Source organism: Dendrobates tinctorius, unplaced genomic scaffold (genome assembly GCF_039654945.1).
Source record: "Dendrobates tinctorius isolate UK_male_01 unplaced genomic scaffold, ASM3965494v1 ptg000120l, whole genome shotgun sequence".
NCBI lineage: Eukaryota > Metazoa > Chordata > Amphibia > Anura > Dendrobatidae > Dendrobates > Dendrobates tinctorius.
In genome coordinates, this window is record NW_027361788.1 from 35393673 (window position 1) to 35417851 (window position 24179).

General features: G+C 47.4%; 1 protein-coding gene across 1 annotated transcript in view; it reads right to left on the minus strand.

Annotated features, from left to right (window-relative positions):
• Nucleotides 1-15356, minus strand: part of LOC141046624 (solute carrier family 2, facilitated glucose transporter member 6-like) — a 51640-nt gene extending 36284 nt beyond the window's left edge. The window contains exons 1-3 of the mRNA XM_073541152.1: nt 15223-15356; nt 8179-8341; nt 4473-4679 (exon numbers count right to left, since the gene is read on the minus strand). Of these exons, the coding sequence (XP_073397253.1) occupies nt 4473-4679; nt 8179-8341; nt 15223-15323 (471 nt within the window). The 5' untranslated portion in view covers nt 15324-15356. The remainder of the gene's footprint in view (nt 1-4472; nt 4680-8178; nt 8342-15222) is intronic.
• Nucleotides 15357-24179: the final 8823 nt, after the last annotated feature.

The following is a 24179-nucleotide window of genomic DNA, read 5'->3' on the forward strand; positions in this document are numbered from 1 at the left end:
AGTCCCAGGAATGCACGCACATCTTTCACGGTCTTTGGGGTTGGCCACTCTTGTACCGCAGCGATTTTCTCCTGAGAGGGCCTCACTCCTTCAATGGATACAACGTGCCCCAAGTATTCAATCAGGGTACGAAATAGGTGACACTTTTGGGGTTTCACTTTCAACCTGTACTTCTGTAGCCGACTCAGAACCTGTTCCAGTCTCTGCAGATGTTCATCAAAGGCGGGGACAAAGACGATGATATCGTCCAGGTAAATCAAAGTGGCTTCAAAGTTCAGGTCTCCCAGATATCTCTCCATGAGGTGTTGAAACGTTCCCGGGGCATTGGCTAGACCAAAGGGCATGCGGTCGAACTCATATAATCCCATCAGAAGGCTGAAAGCTGTCTGGGCTCGATCTTGTTTGGACATTGGTACTTGCCAGTAACCACTGGCCAGATATAGCGTGGAAAAGTACCAGGCATTCCCTAGTGCCGACAGGGACTCCTCTATCCTCGGCAATGGATACGAGTCTCGCACCGTCCAAGCGTTGAGCCGGCGGTAGTCCACACAGAAGCTTAAGGACCCGTCCTTCTTCCGCACCAAGACTATGGAGGCAGCCCACGGGCTCTGACTCTCACGAATCACTCCCTTCTTCAACATGTGTGACAGCATCCCCTTTACCTCCTGATACATCTGTAGGGGTATCTGGCAATACCGTTCCCAGATTGTTGCCGCATCCCCGGTGGGTATCTCATGGGTGATGGCCATGGTGCGCCCAAAGTCGTCTTAGTTTTTGGCAAACATTTCCTGGTATTTTCCTAACAAGGCTTCCACCCAGGGAACCTGCTAAGGGGTCATTTCTGACAGCTCTGCCCGCATGTTTTCCAGTATCCGTCGCCCTTCCTGCAGCAATCTGGGGTCTGGGGCTGCTTCTGCCTTGAAAGTCACCAGCCACGGGTCTTCTGGCTTTGCATTCAACTGTACTGTCTCAGAAGGAACCAGGTCGTCTGGAATGTCCAGGATGTGGGCAACTTCACTCCTGGGGGGCAAAGTTACATCGGTCTCCCCCAAATTTACACAGTGTACGAGGACAGTGCCATCCTGGACAGTAGCCAAGGTCCATGCGACCAATATTCCCAATGGCAGCTGGTCGGCTTTGCTGGGTTCAACTTGTACCTCCACCCCCTCCAGGGGAATACCAGCTCTGACAGGCAAGGGGAGCACGGTCCGTCCAGGGGGCAACACTCGATTGATGGTGGCGGGTGCGATGACTTTGCCAAGTTCCTTCCCGTCACTGTATGTTTCCCGGACCTGGGCTGTCCTCATCAGCTGCTGGCAGACCCTTCTCGGAGGGGTTTGGTCACTCCATTGTTGCAGGAACTGTTCTGGGGACTCGTTGAAAAGAAGGCTCCCGAGATCTTTAAGCATATTCATGCCTAGGGTTACGGTATGGTCCTTATCTCCAGCACCACCTTACATCTCCTCCCTTGTTTCAGTATACCACCCTACCCGCACCCTCCGTTCTGCTGATGACCTGAGGTTAGCATCCTCAATAGTCAGAACCTCCCACTCCCGTCTCCAAGACTTTACACGTGCTGCGCCAATTCTTTGGAATGCACTTCCCAGGTCAATACGATTAGTCCCCAATCCCCACAATTTTAAGCGTGCCCTGAAAACGCATTTATTCAGACTGGCCTATCGCCTCAACACATTAACCTAATCTATCCCTGTGTGGCACAGCCAAAAGTTTTACCATAACCAGGTTCCCCGCATCATGTTCCCACATGCTTTATGCATCCATCAGCCCACTGTGTCTGTACTGTTACACACTTAACATTATGGCTGGTCCAAACAATCAGGGCAACTGTTACCACCCACCTTTCGTGTCTCCCTTTTTCCCCCATAGACTGTAAGCTTGCGAGCAGGGCCCTCATTCCTCTTGGTATTTTGTTATAATCTACTGTATGTGATTATTGTCTGTACAAACCCCCTCTGAAATGTAAAGTGCTGCGGAATATGTCAGCGCTATAGAAATAAAATGTATTATTATTATTATTAGCTGTTTCTCCATCCACCAGCACTACTCTTCTCCCCACGTCTTTACTGCAGACCTCTATGTTCATCCATACCACCCCTGCAACCGGGATGGGTAAGTGGTTGGCCGCCGTAAGTTTGATCACTGGACCCATTCCAGCCATAGTGCCTCCGTGAAGTGTCGGCGGAAATATCTTTCAGGCATGGTGGTCACTTGTGAACCTGAGTCTACCAGGCACCGCACTGCTCATCCATTGATTTCGGCCCAGACCAGGGGGCACGTGGAAACAAGGCTGGTGGGACTTCTGATTCTCTTTCTCCATTTTCACGCTCCAGGCGGCGTCCCTCGGGTCCGGAGCCACCAAGTTTAACGGATGATCGGCTCCGCCAGGGACACCACTGGACAACGTGGCCGGGTTCTCTGCATGTATAACACGTAGGTGAGCTTCTCCTCCGGTCTCATGTCAGGGGGCAACTTCTCTGTCTCATACCACAGAGCCGGACTCTACCGACAGAGTTCTTGTTGACGCAGCCATTTCTTCACGGACCTGTGTAATTTCCTTTTTCAGGTCTTCCACCCATTGAGGGATAGTGTCCATGGTGGCAGTTATCTCCCCGCTCTGTACCTTCCCCACTGGCATTGTCACTCCCTGCTCTTGCTCTCGTGTGCCCGCCTCACTGCCGACTTCAGAGAAAGTCTCACAGGGCCTGTTTCATCAACACGTTGCGCAAACCCGTCACCAGCTGGTCTCAGAGCACAACGTCAATTGACCCTACACCTACGCCGTCCTTCGGTATGATGGCAGTATGGAGCTCCTGCAGGGCATTCATAAATTGCGTCACGGTCTCCCCCTCTTTTTGAACCCGGTGAAATAGTTGCATGTGCAGTTCCCCTACATCAGTGGGATCCCCATGCGTCTCCTCAAGTATATGTAGAACATTGTCCAGGGTACCTCTCGCCTGGGGGAGCCTAAGCATAACAGAGTCCCGTGCCTTTCCCTCCAGGGACATCACCGCAATCTCTGTCTTCAGGGCCGGTGTCATTGGATGCATCTGCAACATTCCCCGGGTGGGCTCCGTCCAACTCCACAACATCACATTGCTTCCAGAAAACTTTGGCAAAATATTTAACATGGCTCCCAGGGAAATGCTAGACCTGGGGCCTACCCCAACTACTTGGTCTGCCCCTTCCGCGCTACCGTGTGACATCCTGCCGACTACGCCAAATGTAATAATGTGCAGGTCCTGAGTATGTCACCACGGGACAGAGACAGACCAAAAGTTAAAGATTTTATTTACAGGGGTCAGAATCTCCTCGCAGGGAGAAAGAGTGGGGGTTAAACTGACAAGGTAATTGTGATTTAACAGTATAGGAAAACCAGACAAAGTTATCAAACAGTCAAGCAGAACAACGGTAATTAATGGGTATTCTTTCAACTAATCAGTCTGATGAAATCTTGATTGAAGGGTCGTCTTCTCCAACGTAAGCACTGTCAACAGCGGCACTTTTAGTCTCTGTAGTCTCTGCAGTCTCTGTAGTCTCTGTTAGCAGGTAACTGGGGCTTCAGGGGTTAAAGCGGGAGGCAGGGGGGACACTGGGCAAACTGGGTCTCCCCTGCTCTGAGTCTCTGATTTCAAACTAACAGTCTCTCCTCAGGAACGATGTTCCGTCCTTTGTTAAGTCTCTCAGCCGGAATCAGGGGCTCTGACCTGTCACCACGGGCATCGGGGCTGCGTGCGCGGGTCAGCGTCTCTGCACGGTCGGGAGGACATACTTATCTAGTCAATGAGGACTCCGCGTCCATGTACTCACAGACAGCAGTATCTATGTCACGTCCTCCTGTCTTAGCCCTCCGACTGGGAGTCCTCTCTCTTCTGGAGCGCGCGGCTGCGACCGGCTTTCTGTGCTGCACACGCTGCTCTGACTCACGAGCGCTCTCCTTTCGCACCCTCAGCCTGCACTGCTTCCTTCCCAGCGCCCCTTCTCCTTCCCCACTGCTTCTGAAAGACACATGATGCAGTCGGTCCAGGTCTAAAAGTCTTCCCCCGGCAACCCTGCTGCCCAGCTATATGGTTCCAGACATGGAGCAGAGGAGGAAAACCCTTCTGATTCTTCTTGTGCTTCACCCCCTTACAGTATTACAAAGCCGTATCCACTATATGTTGCCACTGTGCAGTGTCTTAGGTGATTTCAGGTGGGAATGCCTCCATAACTCAGCAAACATTGCCGCATGACAGAATTTTGTATGTGAAATTGGAGACAGGAAGATATTGATATTACATCTGTAATATGGAATTGGGCATGGATCCTGCTCAGAAGGGAATTAACTGTTTTTCGTATTATTTTGTGCATTATTAATTAGATTATTCTGCATTATTAATCTGTTGTTTCTGTATTATTATTCACATGTCTCTGTATTATTAATCAGATTTTACTAAACACAAGTGACGTCTTACCGGTATAGATGATGCTGCCAGTCCTCCGGCCAGACCCGTTAGAATCCTACCCAAAAGTAACATTGAGACGTGTTGTGCACTGCCCATGAGCAGGAAGCCCACCGCTGCGGGAAAAGCCGAGAACATGATACTCAGTTTACGCCCTAGTCGGTCATTTAGGAACATCGAGCTTATCCCTCCGACACAGCATCCCAGAGCAAAGGTGGACTGTTCGGGGAAAAAGAAATTACATTTATAAGTAGTGTTGAGCATTCCGATACCGCAAGTATCGGGTATCGGCCGATACTTGCTGTATCGGAATTCCGATACCGACTTCCGATATTTTTTCAATATCGGAATTCGGCATCGGAATCGGAAGTTCAGTTGATTGACGGCCTGACGTCATCATGATGCGCGGTGTGTGCGCATCATGATGCGCCGTCATTTCGGGCCTTCCGGGGGTCTCTGCCGGCCTGCCGGGGGGCTGTGCCGGCCTGCCGGGGGGCTGTGTGGACTGCCCGGGGTCTGTACCGGCCTGCCGGGGGGCTGTGCCGGCCTGCCGGTGGTCTGTGCACCCTGTGGGGGTCTGTACCGGCCTGCCGGGGGGCTGTGCCGGCCTGCCGGGGGGCTGTGCTGATGTCCGGGGGTCTGTGCAAGCATCGTCCGATGGGACTACAAGTCCCATCGGGCGATGCCTGCTACCATGACAGTGATTGACACATTAGCCAATGATGGGACAGTAGTAGTCCCATCATCCGGCTAATGTGTTAAATGTTAAAAAAAAAAAAAAAAAAAAAAAATACTACATGCATGCTACATATATACTACATACATACTACATACATGCTACATACATACTGCATGCTACATACATACTACATACATACTACATACATACTACATACATACTACATATATACTACATACATACTACATACATGCTACATACATACATACTACATACATACTACATACATGCTACATACTGCATGCTACATACATACTACATACATACTACATGCATGCTACATACATACTACATATATACTACATACATACTACATACATGCTACATACATACTGCATGCTACATACATACTACATACATACTACATGCATACTACATATATACTACATACATACTACATACATGCTGCATGCTACATATATACTACATGCTACATACATACTACATGCATGCTACATACATACTACATATATACTACATGCATGCTACATACATACTACATACTACATATATACTACATACATACTACATATATACTACATACATACTGCATGCTACATACATGCTACATACATACTACATACATACTACATACATACTACATGCATGCTACATACATACTACATGCATGCTACATACATACCACATACATACTACATGCATACTACATATATACTACATACATACTACATACATGCTGCATGCTACATATATACTACATGCTACATACATACTACATGCATGCTACATACATACTACATATATACTACATGCATGCTACATACATACTACATACTACATATATACTACATACATACTACATATATACTACATACATACTGCATGCTACATACATGCTACATACATACTACATACATACTACATACATACTACATGCATGCTACATGCATGCTACATACATACTACATGCATGCTACATACATACCACATACATACTACATGCTACATACATACCACATATATACTACATACATACAATACATTCATACAATACATACATAGACATACAGTACATATAACATAGAGTAACATACTTACCAATACTTGTCACATTGTTCCCCGAAGCCATTGTCTATTCCGGGATAAATATTAACATAACAAACCACAAAAATACTCACCCACGATCCGAAGCAGTCCACGAGTGTGTCCCACGACGATCTTGGGTAGAGAACTGCAGCATCAGATGATGCTGCCGTTCTCTACGGGCTGTAGGAATCCAATGACGGAAGGTAGGTATCCTTCCGCACTGTATTCCTCCGCCACTTAAAAAAAAAAAGTCCCTAGTCTCACTTTATGCCATTGCTGTGTGGGAATTTCCCACACAGCAATGGCATAAAGTGAGACTAGGGACTTTTTTTTTTTTAAGTGGCGGAGGAATACAGTGCGGAAGGATACCTACCTTCCGTCATTGGATTCCTGCAGCCCGTAGAGAACGGCAGCATCATCTGATGCTGCAGTTCTCTACCCAAGATCGTCGTGGGACACACTCGTGGACTGCTTCGGATCGTGGGTGAGTATTTTTGTGGTTTGTTATGTTAATATTTATCCCGGAATAGACAATGGCTTCGGGGAACAATGTGACAAGTATTGGTAAGTATGTTACTCTATGTTATATGTACTGTATGTCTATGTATGTATTGTATGAATGTATTGTATGTATGTAGTATATATGTGGTATGTATGTAGCATGTAGTATGTATGTGGTATGTATGTAGCATGCATGTAGTATGTATGTAGCATGCATGTAGTATGTATGTAGTATGTATGTAGTATATATGTAGTATGTAGTATGAATGTAGTATATATGTAGTATGTATGTAGCATGTAGTATGTAGCATGCATGTAGTATATATGTAGTATGTATGTAGTATGTATGTAGCATGCATGTAGTATATATGTAGTATGTATGTAGTATGTATGTAGCATGCATGTAGTATGTATGTAGCATGTAGTATGTAGCATGCATGTAGTATATATGTAGTATGTAGCATGTAGTATGTATGTAGCATGCATGTAGTATATATGTGTTATGTATGTAGCATGTAGCATGTATGTAGTATGTATGTAGTATATATGTGGTATGTATGTAGCATGCAGTATGTATGTAGCATGCATGTAGTATATATGTAGTATGTATGTTGCATGTAGTATTTATGTAGTATGAATGTAGCATGTATGTAGTATGTAGTATGAATGTAGCATGTATGTAGTATGCATGTTGTATGTATGTAGCATGTAATTTTTTTTTTTTTTTACATTTAACACATTAGCCGGATGATGGGACTACTACTGTCCCATCATTGGCTAATGTGTCAATCACTGTCATGGTAGCAGGCATCGCCCGATGGGACTTGTAGTCCCATCGGACGATGCCTGCACAGACCCCCGGAGCCTGCACAGACCACCGGCAGGCCGGCACAGCCCCCCGGCAGGCCGGCACAGCCCCCCGGAGCCTGCACAGCCCCCCGGCAGGCCGGCACAGCCCCCCGGCAGGCCGGCACAGCCCCCCGGAGCCTGCACAGACCACCGGCAGGCCGGCACAGACCACCGGAGCCTGCACAGACCCCCTGGCAGGCCGGCACAGCCCCCCGAAAGGCCCGTACAGACCCCAGAGAGGCTGTACAAGGGCAGGAAAGGGTTTTTCTTATTCCGATACCGGAAGTCCCATAGACTTGAATGGGACTTCCGGTATCGGAATCGGCGATACCGATACTTTTTTTAAAGATCGGCCGATACCATCCGATACGATACTTTGAAGTATCGGACGGTATCGCTCAACTCTATTTATAAGCATTATTCAGGATCAGAAAAGCATGGCTGATTTCTTCTAAGAACAGCACCACAGCTGCTCACAGGTTGTGTGTGGTATTGCAGCTTAGTCATATTCACTTCAATGTAGCCAAGCTGTGATACCACTCAGAACTCATGGAAAGATACAAAGAGAGAAAAGATCTGTACCCCAAAACATGACTTTTCTGCATCTGTAATGTGCAAGACTGGATCAGTATCTTCTTCCAGAACTGGCAGCACAGGTGAGGGGTAAACCAGACCGTAACCATGGGAGAAGCTACCAAGAACGGCGGAAAAGGCAGCCAAGAACATCTTCTTGTTGTTTAGTGTTCTGTATGGGAAAAGGTAAGAAGAGTTTCAAAATAGGGACCCCCAACTTAGTGATGGTTCTTGTCATCAAATCTTGACCTAGTGGATGAGATGACTCAGAGCTCGTACCCCAGTAGCAATTTTCAGCCATTGGAGAGACAAAAATGGGGTACGACTCTGATGACTGGGTCCTTCATACTCAGTTCTTCCACATATGTGGAAGTTGGGTATGGAAAATAATCTCAACATTGTTGACAAGGGCAACTCTTTTTGTGGACATACAATTTGGATCAATGGTTTATTGCACCACAGCTGTTACTTGTGCAAAACTGACCAGAAGAAAGTAAAAAAAGTACATTCTGAAATTGCTATACTTGAGATTTTATGCCATAAAAGCTTGTATAAACTTGATTGCTTTTTGGACGAAGCAGATCAGGTGATGTGTATTTGTGTAATAAGGAGAGTCTAGCCTAAGGCAATGAGCACACACTGCGGATTGGTCTGCGGATTTGTATCTGCGGAACCGCAGGTAAAATGACCTGTGGTTTTACCCGCGGATTGGCCTGCAGTTTGTCACCTCTACAATGGAGGAGATGGTAAACTGCAGCAGAATCCGCAGAAAAGAAGTGACATGTCATTTCTTTCTGCGGATTCAAAACCGCAGTTTTTCCGCAGTTAAAAATCCCCAGTATGTGCACAGCAGATTGTAAATCACATAGATTTACTTTGTACTGTACACTGTCTGCAGAACTGCAGCAGATCCGCAGCGGCCAAACCCGCAGCGGATCTGCAGCAACAACCGCAGCGTGTGCACATAGCCTAAAGATATCAATGCTCTTTATGAAGGTGTCCAGAATTATTAGGCAGCTTGTTTTCCTTAAGTAAAATGAGCCAAAAAAGAGATTTATTTGAAGGAAAAATCACAAATTGTTACACATCTTACAGAGGATGCAGTGCTCTTGATGTTGCTCAGATATTGGTGCGATCACAGAACCATCAAAATTTTTTTCTTGCAAATGGACAACAGGGTCACAAAAAATGTGTTGAGAACAAAAGGCAAAGATTAACTGCCAATGATTGAGAAAAATCAAACTTGAAGCAATCAGGAAACCATTATGCTCAAGAGCTTTCATATTCATAGAATCCTAGAATGTTTGCGTTGGAAGTGACCTCCAAGGTCATCGTGGTCAACCCCCTGCTCAATGCAGGATTCACTAAACTATCTCAGGTGTCTGTCCAGCCTCTGTTTGAAGACTTCCATTGAAGGAGAACTCATTGTGGCCGCCTGTTTCACTCATTCATCACCATCAAAATCAAAAAGTTTTTTCTAATATTTAATCTGTATCTTCTCCCAGTTTCATTTCCACGTACAAATGAGATAGATAGATGGAAGCCTCTACACTGTGACATCCCTTCAGACACATTGTAGAGCTTCAGTCTCCCTGGAGCTCCCACAAGTAATAGATGTTCAGTGCAGAGACATGGCTAAGGTGAGGAGGCAGAGCTCGACCACCACTGAGCAAGACACAGAAGTACAAGGTGTTCAGTGCTCAGAGACACAGCCAAGGTGAGGAGGCTGAAAATAACCACAACTGCTGCTATCACCCAAATGTACCTTTCAGGTTGTTATTATTATTATTATTATTATTATTTATTTATATAGCACCATTGATTCCATGGTGCTGTACATGAGAAGGGGTTACATACAAATTACAGATATCACTTACAGTAAACAAACTAACAATGATAGACTGATACAGAGGGGAGAGAGGACCCTACCGTTTCGGGCTTACATGCTACAGGATGGTGGGGAAGGAGACAGTAGGTTGGTGGGTTGCAGCAGTTCCGGTGTTGGTTGAGGTGATATCACCGGTAGTGGTGAGAGAGAAGGAGGTAGCGGAGTCATTGCAGGCTGTAGGCTTTCTTGAAGAGGTAGGTTTTCAGGTTCCGTCTGAAGGATCCAAATGTGGTTGATAGTCGGACTTGTTGGGGAAAAGAATTCCAGAGAATAGGGGCTATTCGGGAGAAGTCTTGGAGGCGGTTGGGTGAGGAGCGAATAAGTATGGAGGAGAGAAGGAGGTCTTGGGAGGACCGGAGATTACGTGAGGGAAGGTATTGGGAGATTAGTTCAGAGACATATGGGGGAGACAGGTTATAGATGGCCTTGTAGATCAGAATTAGTAATTTGAGCTGGATACGCTGAGGGAATGGGAGCCAGTGAAGAGATTTGCAGAGGGGAGAAGCGGAGGAGTAGCGAGGAGAGAGATGAATTAGTCGGGCGGCAGAGTTAAGGATGGACTGGAGAGGTGCGAGGGTGTTAGCAGGGAGACCACAGAAAAGGATGTTGCAGTAGTCGAGGCGGGAGATGATGAGGGCATGCACAAGCATTTTAGTAGATTGAGGGTTGAGGAAAGGACGGATTCTGGAAATTTTTTTGAGCTGGAGGCAACAGGAGGTAGAAAGAGCTTGGATGTGCGGTTTGAAGGACAGGGCAGAGTCAAAGGTTACTCCGAGGCAGCGGACTTTTGGTACTGGGGAAAGTGTAATGTCATTAATTGTTATAGCTAGGTCGGGTAAAGAAGATCTGTGAGATGGAGGAAAGATGATGAGTTCTGATTTGTCTACATTGAGTTTGAGGAAGCGAGAGGAGAAGAAGGAGGATATGGCTGATAGACACTCTGGGATTCTGGACAGCAGAGAGGTGACGTCTGGGCCAGAGAGGTAGATCTGAGTGTCATCAGCATAAAGGTGGTAGTGGAATCCGTGGGACTTTATGAGATGCCCCAGACCAAGTGAATAGATTGAGAAGAGTAGGGGTCCTAAAACAGAGCCTTGGGGGACTCCAACAGAGAGAGGGTGGGATGAGGAGGTGGTGTGGGAGTGGGAGACACTGAATGTGCGGTTGGAAAGGTATGAGGAGATCCAGGATAGGGCAAGGCCTTTGATGCCGAAGGAGGAGAGGATCTGTAGTAGGAGGCAGTGGTCAACTGTGTCAAATGCAGCGGACAGGTCTAGAAGCAGGAGTATAGAGTATTGTCCATTTGATTTGGCTGTAAGTAGGTCGTTAGTAATTTTGGTCAGGGCTGTCTCAGTGGAGTGATGGGGGCGGAAACCAGATTGTAGATTGTCAAAGAGCGAGTTAGATGATAGGTGGGAGGAAAGTTCAGCGTGGACATTCTGTTCCAGGAGTTTGGAAGCGAATGGGAGCAACGATATTGGGCGATAGCTGGACATAGCGGTTGGGTCGAGGGTTGGCTTTTTAAGGATAGGCGTGATTGTGGCATGCTTGAAAGCCGTAGGGAAGGTACCGGACGTTAGTGACAGGTTGAAGAGGTGGGTTAGGGGTGGGATAAGTGTGGTGATGAGGTTGGGCAGGAGGTGGGATGGGATGGGGTCAAGTGCAAAGGTTGTGAGGTGCGATTTGGAGAAGAGGCGATTAAGTTCCCCTTCAGTGATGTTGGAGAGTGAGGTTATCCCTCACTTGTCTTCCCTTCTTTTGAGGTCCATGATGTCAGACTCTACATCCCCTTCTCCATGCGAGTGGTGGTGGTGTATCGTCCTCTGGGCCCCTCCCATCAGTTCCTGGATCACTTTGCCACCTGGCTTCCACACTATCTCTTCTGTGACATCCCCATCCTCATCATGAATGATTTCAACATCCCCATTGCTCTTCCCCTCTCCCCATCTGCAACTCACCTTTTATCTCTAACCTCCTCTTTCGGCCTTTTGCAGCTTACTAACTCACCAACACATGAAGACAGAAACTCCCTCGACTTGGTCTTCTCTCGGCTTTGCTCAGTGGATGATTTTACAAACTCCCCTCTTCTGCTCTCTGACCACAACCTTCTTTCATTCTCTATCAAGAACTGACATCCCGCTCAGGTCACCCCTACTTTCCACACTTATAGAAACATACAGGCCATTAACACCCAGAATCTTATAAAGAACTTGCAGTCATCATTGGCTCCTATCTCCTCCCTCTCATGTCCTAATTCTGCACTGAAGCATTACAACGAAACACTGCAAAGTGCCCTGGATGAAACTGCACCTCCTATACATAGAACAATATGGCATAGACGATGACAACCGTGGCACACGCTTCAAACATGTTTCCTGCAGTGGTGCTCCAGATGCGCCGAATGTCTGTGGAGAAAATCCATTCTACCCGAAGATTTCATCCATTATAAGTTTACGCTTTAAAACATACAACACTGCCCTTCACCTCAACAAGCAAACCTATTTCAACACCCTCATCACCTCACTATCCAGTAACCTGAAACGTCTCTGTGATAGTTTTCATTCCCTACTCAACCCAAAAGTGCAGTCCCCAACCATGAATCTCCACGCTAACGATCTGGCCAATTATTTCAAGGAAAAAATTGACCATATCCAACAGGAAAATATCTCCCAATCCCCTCATACCTTGCATTGTCCTCCTTCCCTCACTGCATCTAGCTCACTCTCTGACTTTGAACCAGTCACAGAAGAAATAGTAATCAGGCTCCTTGCATCTTCTCGCCCAACCACTTGCACCAGTGACCCCATTCCGTCACATCTCCTCCAGTCCTTTTCCCCTGCTGTCACTGCTCACCTAACAATAATATTCAACCTCTCTCTCTTCTGGTATCTTTCCCTCCTCATTTAAGAATGCCATCATACATCCATTACTTAAAAAAAAATCCCTCGACCAAAACTGAGCCGCTAACTATAGACCTGTCTCTAATCTTCCTTTCATCTCTAAATTCCTGGAATGCCTGGTCCACTCCCGTCTTATCCGCTATCTCTCAGATAACTCTCTTCTCTACCCTCTACAATCCGGTTTCCGCTCTCTACACTCTACTGAAACTGAACTCACTAAAGACTCTAATGATCTAATAACAGCTAAATCTAACAGTCACTACTCCATGCTAATTCTCTTGGATCTCTCTGCAGCATTCGACACTGTGGATCATCAGCTCCTCCTCACTATGCTCTGCTCCATGGGCCTCAAGGACACCGTTCTCTCATGGTTCTCCTCCTATCTCTCTGACCGCTCCTTTACTGTATCTTTTGCCGGCTCCTCCTCCTCTCACCTTCCCCTTACTGTTGGGGTCCCCCAAGGATCGGTTCTAGGCCCCCTCCTCTTCTCCTTGTACACTGCCCCTATTGGTCAAACAATCAGTAGATTTGGCTTCCAGTACCATCTCTATGCTGATGACACCCAATTATACGCTTCTTCTCCTGATATCACACCTGCCTTTTTAGAAAACACATGTAATTGTTTTACCGCTGTCTCTAACATCATGTCCTCCCTCTGTCTGAAACTGAACATGTCAAAAAACGAACTCCTTGTGTTTCCTCCCACTACTAATGTACCTATACCCGACATTGCCATTTCTGTGTGTGGTTCCACTATTACTCCCCAGCAACATGCCCGCTGTCTTGGGGTCATACTTGACTCCGAGCTTTCATTCACCCCCCCCCCCCACATCTGATCACTGGCTCGCTCTTGTTATCTGCATCCCTTTCTTACTTTCGACTCTGCAAAAACTCTAAGGGTATGTACACACATTGTGGATTTGGCTGCGGATTTTTCCGTGCAGAGTCTGCTAAATTCACAGGTAAAATGACCTACATTTTACCTGCGGATTTAGTGCAGATTTCCTGCAAATTTTCTGCAGATTTTTTGCGCATTTCCCCTGCGTTTTTACACCTGCGGATTCCTATAATGGAAGAGGTGTAAAAACGCAGCGGATATCGTACAAAGAATTGACATGCTGCGGAAAATAAACCGCTGCAAATCTGGACAGAATTTTCCGCAGCATGTGCACTGCAGATTTGGTTTTCCATAGGTTTACCTGGTACTGTACACCGCATGGAAAACTGCTGCGGATCCGCAGCCAAATCCGCAACGTGTGCACATACCCTTACTGTTTCTCTTATTCATTCTCGTCTGGACTATTGTAACTCTCTACTAATCGGTCTCCCTCTTACCAAACTCTCCCCTCTCCAATCTGTCTTTTATGCTGCTAAAAAAAAAAACTGGAAAAAACCACGACCAAAAATCCAATTATGCAAAATTATAACAAATTTTATTTAGGATATACAGATACAGGGAGGGGAAATAGGGTTACCCCAGAAGAAGCACAAGTTGAAAAAGGACGCAAAATGGATCAGAGCATACATGCTGAATAAGTAAGGTATAAGTATAAAAGCAATATTGCAAAAATAGATGAATATAGAGAAGAAATAGCATTCATTACAAGTCAGGCCAAGCGACCGTGCAAGCAAATAATATCACATCAAATATCAGTGCACCAAAACACCAGGAGAGACATGTTTGTCCATTATAATAGGTTTTTAACCAGAAAGTGGCTAGATAGATAGATAGATAGATAGATATATAGATAATAGATAGATAGGGGATAGATAGATAGAGATAGATAGATAGATAGATAGATAGATAGATAGATAGATAGATAGATAGAGATAGATAGATAGATAGATAGATAGATAATAGATATGGGATAGATAGATAGATAGATAATAGATAGATAGATATGGGATAGATAGATAGATAATAGATAGATAGATATTAGATAGATAATAGATAGATCTATGGTAGATAAATATAAATAAATAGACAGAAAGGCTTGAAGAGATAATTAAGGATAGGCAAGAAACATAAATAATGAACCAATAAATGTGATGGATAGAAGGCAGAAAAACATACAACTAGATAGACAGATGATACAATGAAATGAGAATATGAAATACTGTTACATAGGTAATAGATAGATATGAAAATATGGATAAATGATAGATATGAAATACACAGATGAAAAATAAACAGATGAATAGGATACATAAGTAGATAGATAAAAAGATAAGCAGATAGATAGGATACATAGATTGATCACTCACTTGATATATTTCTTTTCAGCTTCTCTCAGGGCTTTCCCCACAGACTGATAATTTGATTTTTCAGGGTCGCTCAGGAGAGGTTTGTTGTCCATAGTGGACATGTTGTGAGGTCCAAGCAGAGTCCTGTCCAGTTACTTCATGTTGCTGTAGTCCTTGCTGTGCTGAGTGGAGGACTGTGCATCAGAGGTGGATTCCCTCCACTGAGGAGGGTCAGTGTTATCGCCTCCTCATTGTAAGTTAGTGGATGTCATGCAGCTGATATGTCATTCAGAGGTCCTGACTGCAGGGGTGAACCTAGCCTCTCTGCCACCTGAGGCGAACTGCACAACGGCACCCCCCCCAGTAAATTTTTAAAATTGGTAGTAATTAATAATAATAATAATAATAATAAATGTTATTTTTATAGCGCCGACATATTCCGCAGCACTTTACATTTCAGAGGGGATTTGTACAGACAATAGACATTACAGCATAACAATAATCACATAGATCATAACAAATACCAAGAGGAATGAGGGCCCTGCTCGCAAGCTTACAGTCTATGAGGAAAGAGGTAGACACGAAAGGTGGGTGGTAACAGTTGCCCTGATTGTATGGACCAGCCATAATGTTAGGTGTGTGACAGTACGGACACAGAGGGCTAATGGATGCATAAAGCATGTGGGAGAATGATGCGGGGAACCTGGTTATGGTAAAACTTTTGGCTCTGCCACACAGGGATAGGTTAGGTTAATGTGTTGAGGCGATAGGCCAGTCTGAATAAATGCGTTTTCAGGACACGCTTAAAATTGTGGGGATTGGGGACTAATCGTATTGACCTGGGAAGTGCATTCCAAAGAATTGGCGCAGCACGTGTAAAGTCTTGGAGTCGGGAGTGGGAGGTTCTGACTATTGAGGATACTAACCTCAGGTCATCAGCAGAACGGAGGGCGCGGGTAGGGTGGTATACTGAAACAAGGGAGGAGATGTAGGGTGGTGCTGAGCCATGGAGGGCTTTGTGAGTGAGGGTAATAAGTTTATACTGAATTCTGGAGTGGATGGGTAGCCAGTGTAATGACTGAATGAATGAATTAGTGAATGAATTAATCTGGTTCATACAGATTCTTGTCTATCCTGTAAAAATTTGTACAATAGTGGACATTTTAATTTAGAGAAATAGAGAAAAGATGTCTGAACACAAGGATGTCAGCGCCATCACCGCACATACAAGAACCACACAGAAAGAAGTGGCCGGAGCAAGCCTCCCAGCCCCCCCCAAAGGAGGCATAGGCGGAGGCCAACATGACGGGGGGGGGTTGGAAGGTTTTAGTGGTGGGGAGGGGTTAACAGGGAGGGGGAGTTAGGGGGTATTTAGGTGAGGGTCAGGGGTGTGCCCTCCCTCTGTTCCTGCTCTCCCAGCACCGAAGCAGTTTCACTTACCGGGATGTCAGGAGTTGAAGAGGCTGCGGGTTGCAGCGCTGGGGCAGCCTCCTGGATGGCTGGAGGCACGGGTCGCTGGCCGCTCCTAGGTACCCCTGGGCAGGCCGATGAGAGGGAGCGCAGAGCAAGGCGGGTTAGGCCGCCGGAGCGGCTCTCACCCGACACCGCTCCCTCGGGCCTCGCGTTGCCACAGGAGCCCCTCCAGGTCGCGCGATGCGCAATCCCCCTTCCAGCGCGTCGCGGCCTGGGAGGAATCCGCGGGTGCGGCGAGGCCATGCAGCGGTGTCTGGGCCTTCGCCTCGATCCAGAGAGGGGGCGGAGCCAGCGCGCGCCGGGCACCAGGCTTCTCCTGCTCCTTCGGGGGGGCGCGGCGCGGACGGGCACGATGTGCGGCCTGCCTCTCCAGCACCGGAGAAGTCGGCCACTGGCAGAGTGGCGGCCTGTCGGGCGGCAGGGCCTGTGTCTTCGTCCCCCAGCAGTGGGGGTCATCATTTCCTGCGGGGGGGCGCCGCTGCGTGGGTCCCGCAGCTGCGCCTGCCTCCTACATTGGCTCCAGCTGTCCCAGCTCTGGGGAGGCGGCGAGTGCGGCAGGCAGCATGGCGGGGCTGACGCCGGCCGCAGGAAGATCCAGGGGCCGGAGGATGATGTCGAGCCCCCAGTGGTCCTGGGGGGCCCAGGATGGCCAGGTGCGGCGGGATGGCACACCGTCCTGGCGGGGGGGGTGCCAGGAGGCGTCTGATTTCGGGGTGCCGCAGCCGGGATCTCTCCAGGGGTTCTGGCTTCCCACCCTGGTCCTCCCTTGGGGGGCCATCATCGCGGCAGCGAGTCCGCTACTGGGAGTCGTGAGGTCCGCGAGGCTTCGGGGGATCCAGGAGTTCCGGCTGGAGGGTAAACAGCCCTCTCGCAGCCCGGTGAGTATGCGTCCATGTCCCCTGTTTGTCACCCGTTTTTATCTTCGTCAGTGGTGGAAAGGGGGCCCTTGGCTGAGGCTAGTGGTGTTGGGGTGGGGGGCTGGGTTGAGCAGTACTGGGTCGGCCGGGGTGCGATATGCTTGTGGACGTGCGTAGTGTGCTGTTACACCTAGAGCGGGGCTTTGTCGGGTCTTCGCCGGTAGCAGCGTTGGTCGGATCGTGGGGTCGGCGGGTCAGTGCGGTCTAGAGTCGGGCCCCCGCTTCAGCGAGCCAGTGTCCGTGTCGGTTCGAACCGACAAAGAGAGGGAGTGTCGTGTGCGTTTAGATGATCGGGCGCATGGCGAGGTGTACGTATGTTTTGAAGGTTCCTTGGGGGTTCACTTAACAATAGAAGTGGAAGAGCGAACTTGTAAGGTTGAGTATGTTGTAATATTTTCGCTGCTGCCTCTGGAGACGTTTAATTTAGACAAAAGCGAAAGGTGGAAGCAGATAGGAGGGGGAGGTTAAGCGCAGGTGGCGTTTGATTCCTCTGACATTTGTGAATTGGAAGCAAGCTTTTGGCGAGCGTTGTTGGGGAACAGGCCCCTGATGATTGCTCGGCGCCTTTTGTTATCTGGACGATATAGATGAGGCTTACAGAGTGTATGGTGGTCAGGGTGGCTGAGGTATGACGAGCAATTCCGTAAGAGGACGGCTGTGAGTCCGGCTATTCGCTGGGACCAGAAAAATATTGGTTTGTGGATAACGCAAAATAAGTTTGGGAGCACCTCTCATGGGGGGGCTGGAAGCCTCAGCCAGAGGCACGCACAAGGCGGGTGTTGGCTGGCAGTTTAATGACTGCCAGTGTAAGTTCGGGGCTAATTGTAATTCAAACACCTCTGCTCTAATTGTAATGGGGCCTTACATTGAGCGTCTAAGTGTTCCAAACAAGGGAAGTCTAGCGCCGGGTGTGGGTATTCGCAAGGGGGAGACTCCTGTGAATCTGGAATGGATGGCTCCCTATCTAAATAGGTACCCTGATAGGGAAAGAGGGGGTTTGTTGTTTTCAGATTTTACGGAGGGTTTTCACATTCCGAGTCCTCCGTTTGAAATCCCGTTAGTTTTGAAAAATTTGCGCTCAGCTTTGGAGCATTCCACAGTCGTTTCTGAGAAATTTAAATAAAAAAAAAAAAAAGGGTTTTGTTGGGCCGCATGGCAGGCCCTTTCGTTTCGGAGAAGGAGCCTAATAAGTTTCGGCTAATTTAACATTTGGCTTACCCGTGTGGGAGATCGATTAACGATGGTATTGATCCGGTGTTTCGTTTGGTGGTATATTCTTTGTTTGACAAGGCGGCTCGGTGGGTGCGCAAATGTGGTCGTGGTGCCCTTATGGCAAAGTCTGATGTGGAATCCACTTTTCGTTTACTACCAGTTCATACTGACAGCGTGACGCTGCTGGGGCTGTTTTTGGGAAGGCGGTTTTTTATAGATAGGTGTTTTTACCTATGGGTGGTTCGTTGTCCTATGCGTATTTCGAGGTGTTAGTTCCTGTCTCGAGTGGGTTGTGTGCGACGTTTCCGGTTTCGACTCGGTATTCATTATTGCACGATTTCTTGTGTGTTTGGCCGGCTGATTCATCGCCTTGTCTCAGGATTTTGAAAGCCATTGAGTGGGTGGCGGATCACTTTGGTGTCCCATGAGCGCCTGGAAAAAGGAGGGTCCTAGCATGTGTTTGCGTTACCGGTTGATCGTCATCGATACAGTTGGGGAGTTCTGGTTGGCTGAGGACAAGCTGGTGGATTTGCAGTCTGATGTGGTCCGAGCACGTCGCTCGAGTAAAATATCGTGGCGCGATCTTCGGTCGCTGTTGGGGAGCTTGACTTTGCTTGTCGGGTTATGCTGAGGGGTAGGGTTTCTTCGCGTAGGTTGGTTAGCGCTACTGCGGGGATTCAGGCTCCCCACCATTTTTGTTGGGTGGTTGGCGGAGCTTAGGGCCGATTTGCGATCTGGGAGTCCTTTTTGGAAGAGTACAGCGGTCGTTTTTGGCAATGGCGGAGGTGGTGAGTAACGATGCATTGGAATGGTTGCTGGATGCGGCTAGCGGGGTCGGTTTTCGGTGCCTATGTCAGAGGGCAATGGTGTGGGCTCCTTGGCCTGACACGTGGGTTTCGGCCGGTCTGGTGTGCAACATCATGTTATTGGAGATTTTTCCGAAGCTAGTGGTGGTGCATTTGTGGGGGCGGGATTTCAGGAACCTGCGTGTGCGTTTTTAATTGCAACAACGTGGGCATTGTGAGCGCGATTAATGGTATTACCGTGTCGTCTCCTCCTGTCGTTCGAGTTTTGCAGCAATTGGTGCTATTGTGTTTGTTTCTTAATGCACTTGTGACCGCGGTGCACGTGCTTGGGGTAAGGAACGGGTTAGCTGACTCTCTCTCTCGTTCGCAGCGGGATTGTTTTCTTTCTTTGGCTCCGGAAGCAGGGATTGACGGGCTAACTTGTCCGGAGGAGCTGGGGAGGGTGGCTTACGGGCTGCAGAGTCGCTGATTGAATTGTCTCTGGCACAAAGAACTTGGAAGGCTTACCGGGCAGTGTGTCGGATGTGGGGTAGAGGTCCTTACGGCTCGTCAAACTAGTTGGGTCGGACTTGATCAGGAGGGATTGTTGATGTTCTGGTTGGGGCGAGCGCGGGTTGGTCGCGTGCAAAGGTAACGCGCTTGTTCAGCAGGTTTTCGGTTGCGCGGGAGCAGTGTTTTGACGTCAACAATTTTTGGTCCAACAGGCGGTGAAAGGTTTCCGCCGTTTCAGAGGTGGGGGTGATTTAAGACGGCTGTATCGTTTAATCTGCTGGAGCAATTGGGTCAGGTTCTTGAGTCGGTCTGTTCGGATCGATGGATGGTTGTGTTGTTTCGCCTGGTCCTCTCGTTTGCATTTTTTGGGGCATTGCGGGTTGGGGAGCTTGTGTCGCATAATAAATGTTGATGGGTGGCTTGTTAGCCAGGTGTACGGTATTGACCTCACAGGGGGTTGAATTCTGGCTGCGAAGGTCTAAAACGGACCAGCCTGGTAGAGGCCGGCGAGTTGTGTTGGGTGGGGTGTCGGGTTCTGTTATGTGCCCGGTTTAGTGTTTGCGTAGTTTTTTGGAGCTTCATCCCAGTTTGTGCGGATCCTTGTTGTGCCACGCAGACGGGGGTAGTTTTCACGGTATCAGTTGGGCGCGGTTTTTCAAAAATCCATTTGGTGTTGGGGGATAGATGATTCTCGCTTTGCTTCTCATTCATTTAGGATGTGGGCGGCGACCGAGGCGGCAGCACGTGTTTTGGGTCCCTCTTTAGTACAGCGCATTGGTAGGTGGAGGTCTAATCGGTACCGTAGTTGTGTTCGGCCTTAATGGGTCGAACAGGTGTGGAGTGGATTGGGTACAATTTATGCTGTAAGTATGTTTTTCTGTTAGTGTCGTTTTGCGTGTCAGGTGCTGGACCGCTGCTGGTCTGGATTTTGGTCACTCCTTCGTACATTGGGGAGCATTGCGAGCCGATGTGAGGAACGAAGGCAGACAGCTGGGGATTCCCAGGACTGTGGTGGTGGTGCGGTGGCTCAGTTTCAGGGGCCTGGTGTGGCGAACGGTGTTGCCAGATGTCCACGAGTGCGTTCGGTTGGACCGGGCACCAGATGTTCTCATTATTCACGATGGGGGGTAACGATCTGGCGGTTCTGCCTTTTCGGGAGTTGGTCAAGGACATTAAGCAGGAATGCTTATGGTTGTGGTGGATGCATCGGGAGATCACTACGTGTGGTCTTAGATTGTGCCACGCAGGCGTTGGTGGTCTATGAGATCATTGGAGAGGTTAATCAGGACAGGTAAAAAGTTAACAGAGCGGTGTCTGTTTCTATTGTTAGAAATGGGGGTGTTGCTGTGTGGCATTTCAATTTGGAAAGGGCGAGGGTGATTTTGGTTGGTGGACGGGATCCATTTAAATGCGGTGGATTCCGTTATTTGGGCCCTCGCTCTTCAGGATGGTATAGAGAAGGCCATCGCATGGCGGGTTGGGGGGTCTCGGGTCATTGAGGTGTTCAAGGCCCCCTCGTTGTGGCGGTTTTGGAGGAGGGGGGAGTCCTTGAAGTCGGTGGAAATTGGTTTTTGGAGACTCGGTGTGTTGGGTCTCCTCTATTAAAAGGTATGCTGGTCGTGATCTGGTGAAAGGTGGATGGGGAGTTTCCGTCGGAAGTAAGCGGATCTCCAAGTAGTTCGTGGACAATATCTATTGGTGTGCTGGTGCTCCTGAGCCTGTGGGGTAACGGCTGGGAGCAAATGGACGGGGGTTGTTCACAGTATTTTGGATTACTTCACCATGATCTTTGTGGCTTCAAGGACTCCTCCTTTCAGTGTTCAAGTCATTGTACTTATGATATTTATGATACAGTGTTTATTGTTGTTTTGTTGGTTTAATAAAAGGCTGCTGTGGCCATAAAAATTCCAAAGATAATACTTGTGTCCGTGTCTTAGTTGGTGCTGGTGAGGTTGTGGTTTTTTTTCCATGGTCACGCGGGGGTAACGGGGAAAGCCAAGATGCTTGGTCTCCCCTGAGGTAAACCACTTGACAATACCAACGTCAGAATCCAGAAGAGGGGTCTATATACCGCACACGATGTGTATGACCTGTATACACCATACACTACACTCTATATACCACACACGATGTGTATGACCTGTATACATCATACACTACACTCTATATACCGCACACGATGTGTATGACCTGTATACACCATACACTACACTCTATATACCGCACACGATGTGTATGACCTGTATACACCATACATTACAGTTTATATACCGCACACGATGTGTATGACCTGTATACACCATACACTACAGTTTATATACCACACACGATGTGTATGACCTGTATACACCATACGCTACACTCTATATACCGCACATGATGTGTATGACCTGTATACACCATACACTAGTTTATATACCGCACACGAAGTGTATGACCTGTATACACCATACGCTACACTCTATATACCGCACATGATGTGTATGACCTGTATACAGCATACACTACAGTCTATATACCGCACACGATGTGTATGACCTATATACACCATACACTACACTCTATATGCCACACACGATGTGTATGACCTGTATACACCATACACTACACTCTATATGCCACACACGATGTGTATGACCTGTATACACCATACACTACAGTCTATATACCGCACACGATGTGTATGACCTGTATACACCATACACTACAGTCTATATACTGCACACAATGTGTGTGACCTGTATACACCATACACTACAGTCTATATACCGCACACGATGTGTATGACCTGTATACACCATACACTACAGTCTATATACTGCACACGATGTGTATGACCTGTATACACCATACACTCCACTCTATATACCGCACACGATGTGTATGACCTGTATACACCATACACTACAGTCTATATACCGCACACGATGTGTATGACCTGTATACACCATACACTACAGTCTATATACTGCACACGATGTGTATGACCTGTATACACCATACACTCCACTCTATATACCGCACACGATGTGTATGACCTGTATACACCATACGCTACAGTCTATATACCACACACGATGTGTATGACCTGTATACACCATACACTACAGTCTATATACCGCACACGATGTGTATGACCTGTATACACCATACACTACAGTCTATATACCGCACACGATGTGTATGACCTGTATACACCATACCCTACAGTCTATATACTGCACACAATGTGTATGACCTGTATACACCATACACTCCACTCTATATACCACACACGATGTGTATGACCTGTATACACCATACGCTACAGTCTATATACCGCACACGATGTGTATGACCTGTATACACCATACACTACAGTCTATATACCGCACACGATGTGTATGACCTGTATACACCATACACTACAGTCTATATACTGCACACAATGTGTATGACCTGTATACACCATACACTACAGTCTATATACTGCACACGATGTGTATGACCTGTATACACCATACACTACACTCTATATACCGCACACGATGTGTATGACCTGTATACACCATACACTACAGTCTATATACCGCACACGATGTGTATGACCTGTATACACCATACACTACAGTCTATATACTGCACACAATGTGTATGACCTGTATACACCATACACTACAGTCTATATACTGCACACGATGTGTATGACCTGTATACACCATACACTACACTCTATATACCGCACACGATGTGTATGACCTGTATACACCATACACTACAGTCTATATACCGCACACGATGTGTATGACCTGTATACACCATACACTACAGTCTATATACTGCACACAATGTGTATGACCTGTATACACCATACACTACAGTCTATATACCGCACACGATGTGTATGACCTGTATACACCATACACTACACTCTATATACCGCACACGATGTGTATGACCTGTATACACCATACACTACACTCTATATACCACACACGATGTGTATGACCTGTATACACCATACGCTACAGTCTATATACCACACACGATGTGTATGACCTGTATACACCATACGCTACAGTCTATATACCGCACACGA